Source organism: Oxyura jamaicensis, chromosome 2 (genome assembly GCF_011077185.1).
Source record: "Oxyura jamaicensis isolate SHBP4307 breed ruddy duck chromosome 2, BPBGC_Ojam_1.0, whole genome shotgun sequence".
Taxonomy (NCBI): Eukaryota; Metazoa; Chordata; class Aves; order Anseriformes; family Anatidae; genus Oxyura; species Oxyura jamaicensis.
In genome coordinates this window covers 18,068,444-18,075,281 of record NC_048894.1, presented here as the reverse complement: position 1 = coordinate 18,075,281, position 6,838 = coordinate 18,068,444, and the positions used below count along the sequence as shown (strand labels likewise).

Sequence of the window (6,838 nt, the reverse complement as noted above, 5' to 3'; positions counted from 1 at the left end):
AAGAAAGAAAGAAAGAAAGAAAGAAAGAAAGAAAGAAAGAAAGAAAGCGAACCCTACTATGGCAAGACTTGCAGAATTCTTAAGGTAGTTCAAAAGGAAAGATTTACCTAAGTCTTGTAAAGCTCACAGAAGGCAATCAGGTAGCAAGGTTAAAAAGAAAGATAAAGAATTTTTTCACATGCATCTCAAATATGAAACTCTTTGCTGCAGGATCTTGTAGGACTATCAGTGGCATAACTGGAATTACAAAGGGATGAGACAGATATGGATAGCAATTTTTGCACTGGATCTATTCAAAATGATAGCCCAGATTTAACTTTGACTTAGGAAGTCTATATACTAGTTATGTTTCTTATATCCTTTCCCTACTATGATTCCAGTTGGCTGTTGCTGAGGATGTGACACAAGCCTAGACAGACCTTTCATCTTGCATAGTACGGCAGAAATGGTGGTCTTATGAGGGGAGAAAACACATGGAAATTGCAACTGATGGAAATAGTTTCCCCATAAGTCCTCACTGGTGTCCTGAGTCCCTTCCTCTCTCCTTTTTTGCACAGAACTATACTTAAACTCCTTGGGGATACACATTACATATTGTTTAGTTACACCAGCTTATAAAGTATGCATGAATAAACAACTGCTGGAAACAGTGATTTATTTTATACACCCACTTCCACAGATAAAAGCATATTCTTTAAAAATACAAAAGACTGAAAAAGAAAGATACAGTCCCACTTTGCCTTTGTGTATTTCTGGAGGATGGGAAGTGGAGGACTACAAAGCAGTATATTTTCATTCCCTTCAGTTCAATTTCCATTCAAAAGTCTGTGTGCATTTTCATTTAGATTATTTCTAAAGGCACTTTCTTTTCCTGGGCGCTTTGTGCCGTCAAAAGATACATTCATTGATGATGTAGGTGTTCAAAGTGAATTGCCAACCAATTAGCTTACTTACCATACCCACAGTACCAGCTCTTTTAGCATTGTACTTGGGTCCCATTGGTTAAACAAGACCTTGTATGACAGCTTCAGTTGGGTTTGAAGAAGCAGTGACAGAGCTGAAAAATCATCAACAAACAAAAGCTAAACGATAATGCGTCAGGTCTCAGTGAAGACGTCTAAAGGAAGCTATGAGGACGGCTGTTAGAACTGGAATCATTTAACAGTATGCACAGGAAATAAATCCACATGTATTAACACCTCGTCAAGATGATAGAAAATAATGAGAGACTTCTGAGAGAGTAGACATTTAAGTGGGAGCTTTTAATGAGGTTCCAGGAAAGGTCATGAATTTCTGATTTGAATCTCTTCTGCTGAGCTGATCCACAGCTTATGGCATCCTGAAAAGACAGACATTGTAACTCAAAAATGCTTATTTAAAAAAAAAAAAAAATCAATTTGGCCAGTGTCAGCTGCTGATGGGAACAACTCAGTTAGTGCCTTAGGAGCCTATGTAGTCAGACTCCAGCTGCTTAAAGCCTGTAAAACTAGTTCAGCATCTCAAGGACTTAACAGAGTGGGGGACTTAATGGAGGGAATGATGATGTGCTCTGACTGACTGTGTTCAGAGAGCACTGCGGTGTTGAATGCTGTACACGCACATGCTCTGCTTGCAGCCATCTTCACAGCATGCTTCTGCTGGGTGTAAGAAATAGAGCAAATTACCATAATCAATCTAAGTTAATGCAGAAATAGATCATGCTCTCCTTTCTCCTACTGGAAGGAAAATACATAATCTTCTGATAGGCTGAAATTGGAAGGGGATTTTTTTGACAAAGGTGAAATCAATAGAATTATCAACTCATGATATAAAGGCAAATGAGGCCACCAAGCCCTCGTTTAAAATGGGACAGGAAGTTTGGGAAGTTCCCTTTGTACATTTTTTCCTCCAGAACGAGAACAAAAAAAGTAAATAATGATGAACACTACAGGAGATTATCTAAGAAGGAAGTCTAAAGAAAGGTGATTGACTATGGGGAAAAAAAAAGTATCTTTTGCTGTGGAAAAAACGGTTAAGGATGGCAATTGTCAGAAGAATAGATCAGTTAAAATTTAATTAAGAAAAAAAACAGAATGACAAAAGTGACTAAAGATGGCAGGCAAATAGAGGTAAGTAGAGGTACAGAAGATGTGAAATGCTTCAAAATACGCAAAATCAACCTCTGAAAAGATGAAAAAGGCAAGACTGAATGTATCTGAATGTATGATAGGAATACAGCACAATATACAGATGTAAATACATACAGAGATGCGAAGACAACTGGGGACATGATTACTGTAGAAGTGTACAGTGGATTTTGTATATCTTTACTGTCATATGAACAGTCTCTCAAAGTGTTAAAATACTGTCATATAAATAATCTTTTATGGCATTTTTTTTTTCCTGAAAACTTAAGGGCATTATCCCAGAAAGGAATACATACAGGGAGAGTGTAACTGTATTCAAGGCAGTGAGTATTGAATGAGAATAAATAATAATAAATTTCTTCTAAAAAAATCTTCTAAAAAATCTTCTAAAATTTGTTTAAATGCCACAAATACTTTAAAATGTTAGGAGTTATTACAGTATTATTCAGTATGATTACAGTATTAATGCTGAACATGGTTATATCATTTGTTCTTTTACCTAGTCTGTAAATTTTCATTACCATCTCACTTTGAAACAGTGCCTCTAGTTTCCTGGACAGCTACTAATTACCTCCTGTTTTCAAAATTTATTCATCTTTACAAACATTAATGATAATTTTTACCCAAACGAGCATTATAACTTTAGAATCATTTAAAGCTAAGCAGCTACTTAACTATGAAATCAGCTACTGAGATATTTTACATTCACTACTTACATCATTAAAGAAGAGATTTTGAAATTATATTTTTTTCTGCATAGAAATGAACAGTTACAAAGCATTAGAGTCTTAAGCTATATCAGGACTCATTTTTCAAGTACATTTATTAATGATTCATATCATGGAAATTTTAATTTTTGCCTCTGTGACCTTCTTCAAAATTCAAGAAGACGAAATTCAAATTGTGTATTACTTTTTTTTTTCTGCATAACAGTTTGGGTCTGTATGCTAACCCCCTCTCTCTCTCTGAATATTTTTTCTTTTTCATGGCTTGGGTCATTACACTTTTTTTTTTTCCCAGGCTTTTAAAACAAAAGCTTTTAAATATATTTTTATACTTTTAAAACAAAAGCTTTTTCTGTAGAGGTACAGAAAAGAGATTCTTCCCTCTGAAAAGCTATTATCCTTAACAGCTTCTTTTTAATTTTTTTTTTTTTTTTGCTTAAATATTTCTTAATTTTTTTTTTAAACAAAACCAAAAAAACATTGCTATAGAAAAGCATGTTCATAATTATAACCTTTTTTTCCCCCAATAATAGTTAACACATATGAATTAGTTGTTCACTAAGACTATTGAATAGCTGAAGTTCCACATATTACTTCATGAGGAGCACTTTAAGATTCAAATCTCAGAATCTTCTGTCTGCAGTTTTCAGAATTGTTAAAGTTATTTATGGTGCTGAACCTTACAGGAAGTTAATGGAACTTATATTCTGAACCCGTGCAGACATTTTAGAAAACACTTTCCATGATCATTAAGTTAATATGGTTTCACCTAGCATATCAATTTTTCAGTATAATTACATTCTTTCTATAATAAGTATTCCAAGCAGGCAGAAGAAGCACCCAGATCTGTCAGAAGCAAGGAAGTTGAATTCTACCAGTAAGTCTTCCACTAATTCATTCACTGACTTTCAACTAGTTACTAAAGCCAGCAGTTTTAAAAACTAGCAGCTAAACTAAGGTACTGAAAAACACTTCAAGGAAAGATTTACAGTGACTGTAGGAGGCTCTGAATCAGTCCACGAATGGCTGATCAGTAAAATGTGCCGAACGCTTCCACTAATTGCTTAAGTCAACAACAGATGGAGGAATTGGCATCTGTGGACATAAGGCCACTCCTTCAGACATCCAACTTTAGACGCACAAGTCTGAACATTTGAGCTCAAGCCTTGTGTCCCAGTTCTCCAGTCAGTAAAACAAGTCTTAAGAAAATCCCATTTTCACATCTTGTAGTGAAAATGCTATTTACTTGTTCACCCATCAGCTGTGTCACAGAGACAACCACACGTACAACCAACCTCCCTGGGTGCCTTTTCAGGAACTCTGCTCCCTGTCCCACCCAACCCTCCCGTCCTGCTCCGCTTCAGCCTCTCCACACCCAGCTTCTATCATGGGGCTCTTTCCTTGATCAGCCACCCCTGTCATTCCCAAACCAGACCATTCATGCTTACCCAGGACCCCAGACCCCTCACTCAACAACCCAAGTCACCCTCACCCAAGTACTGTCCAGCCTCCCAACACCAAATACGATGTACCCGTTCCAGACCTGGGAGGGCACTGCCAACAAGAAAAGGTCACTGGGATTTTCGATACATGGAAATACCGTACTTCATGTTTGGAAAGAACAGAACTACCAGGGCTGAAATTTTTCTTCTCTCTCGTACACATATGCACACGCAAGTACACAGAAGTCGTGATAATACAGAAAATCATATTTTGTCCCAATGAACTCAAATTATGTTAGAAAAATTGTATCTGCAAATGACATAAATAACTGAAAACAGGATGTGTCTCACCAGGCCCTCATCATGAAAATTTGGGTTTGGAAGTTGGGAAGAGGAGCTGGCCTGGAAACTAAGAAAGAGCTTGAACTATCTGGGAAAGAGAAATGTCAGGTGCACTGCCAGCTCTGCCTATGAAGTAGAGAAGCATAAGCAAAATCATCGCAGAAGAACAGGTTACTCCAGTGACCGAATATTAGAAAGCAGCAAACAAATTGCTATTTCACAAGAACAAGATGAATGCTTTCATGATAATTTGCAAAAAAACGACCCAACAGAATTTAGAAGTGCAATTTGAGGATGTACCTATCACAAAAATATTCTGAGTATACTTTTTTTTTTTTTAATTTCAGTTCTAGTTGCTTCAAAGCCTATTGAATATTAATGAAATATTTAAAATTTAGTTCTATTCATTTTCTTGTGTGCTACAGTACAACAAGGCAAATGAATGCTAGCTCATCTGAGTGCTTTGAAGAAACTGATGTTATTTACTGCCAGCTAAAACAAGAGTAACTGCATGTACAGTACAAATAACAAAACAAGTATTATGTTGCCTTAATGCATAAGTAAAGAATCCATTTGTGACCATTTTCCACATAGACCATTTGCCTAATGAAATCAGCCTTCCTTCCTCTTCAAAGTACTGCTTTGTATTATCATGGTTGGATGAAAATAGCCTTTTCACTGACTCAAACCACTCTCTCTATTTCATTACCACAATGTCCAATCATAGTGCAAAGCAAATTCAGTCATACAGACAGTCTGATGTTGAAATAAAACATCCCATTTGATTAGCTGAGTGAAAGGTTCCACTTTTTTACAGTAGGCAAAATTATATTAAACTCCTCATGTGTTGAATTTGACAGGGATACTCAAAGTGCACTTCGCATACACGTACCCTCTGGGGGCAGAAAAAAAAAGTCCAGAACCTAAACAAGCTCTGGGGAAGCATTCCAGCACAAATTTTGCCCACAATATGTATGATGTATGTGCAACTATTGGGCAAATCCCTACTCTAGTAGGATGGAGGGGATACATTCTGACCTTTTGGGGCATCTGCAATCTGAAAGCAATGGCATTACAGCCATCTAATAGAGATGAACATATTTCTTTGATTGCGGTATTAGTGTCTGGCTTGAAACTGAGACTTCATTTGCAAATTTACACAGCTTTTCTCAACTGCTTTTAGTGGATGTGTTTTCTTTCTGAAATTTAAAATGAACAAACCTTCCCAGTCAGCTTTGATAGATCATCTCCTCCCATTATCTGCATGTCTTGCATAGACTGATCGTTCTGAAAGAAGAAAGACAAAAGTTTGATATTGGATGTAACTGTATAAAAGTATAAACATGCTAACTTTTTTTTAAATCTCTTACAGTCTTGACTACCAATATTTTTTAATGATTATTCGTACCAGTGCATGAGAGAAAGACATTCATTCCTGTGACTTCTATCACCTCCCAGTTGTATTTAAACTAACATCAAGCTCCAGGCTTACTGAAGTAGAAAGAGTTGCATTTTTTAGTTTTTACTTTTTTTAAATAAATGATGTTCCTTTGCTTGCTACTTCTTAGTATGAAAAGTGTAAAGCAACATATTTGTTCCTTCCAAAACAGGAAAACAGCAGCGTCTCAACACTTGACAAAACACCTGTAAGTACATGCTTTTTTTGGAACAATTTTTATAAACACAGGCAAAATGTGCCTTCATCTGTCACTCATAAAGAGAACTTGGCTATTATAGAAGAAATTTGCCCATTTTTTTTTGTTCTGGAAAATGTTTTGCAAACAATTATCACTTGCTATCAATAAAAGTTTCAGCATGCTTGTGAATAGCCATACAGTTTCAAGAGTTCTATTTTTTTTTTTCAATTAACTCATATAAAATCCTTGAGATCATTTCAGTAAAACAAAATACTGTCAAACTAATCCCAACAGAATAGTATGCTTTGATTTTCCTACTAGGAAAGTAAAACCTTTTCTTTAGATAAATTTGTTTTACAGACATTTCTAGTGGAAATTCATCCTGATGGAAAATTCTCAAACCAGCTCTAGTGAAATTCATTAACAGCAGCACATAACTTTAAGATAAATTAAGGGAGCCCTACTTTTAAAGGAAGACAGAATACAGAATAGGTCTTCAAGAAGGTAGCAAATTAAAAAATATCTAGTCATGGCCAGGCTGTATGAGAAAATAAGTATGGTTAATG

General features: G+C 35.8%; 1 protein-coding gene across 2 annotated transcripts in view; it reads right to left on the bottom strand.

The window, feature by feature from the left end:
- PRTFDC1 (phosphoribosyl transferase domain containing 1) overlaps positions 1–6,838 on the bottom strand; it is a 43,941-nt gene that overhangs the window by 13,793 nt on the left and 23,310 nt on the right. For both annotated transcript variants that reach the window (XM_035318321.1, XM_035318320.1), the window contains exon 4: positions 5,857–5,922. In XM_035318321.1, the coding sequence (XP_035174212.1) occupies positions 5,857–5,922 (66 nt within the window). The remainder of the gene's footprint in view (positions 1–5,856; positions 5,923–6,838) is intronic.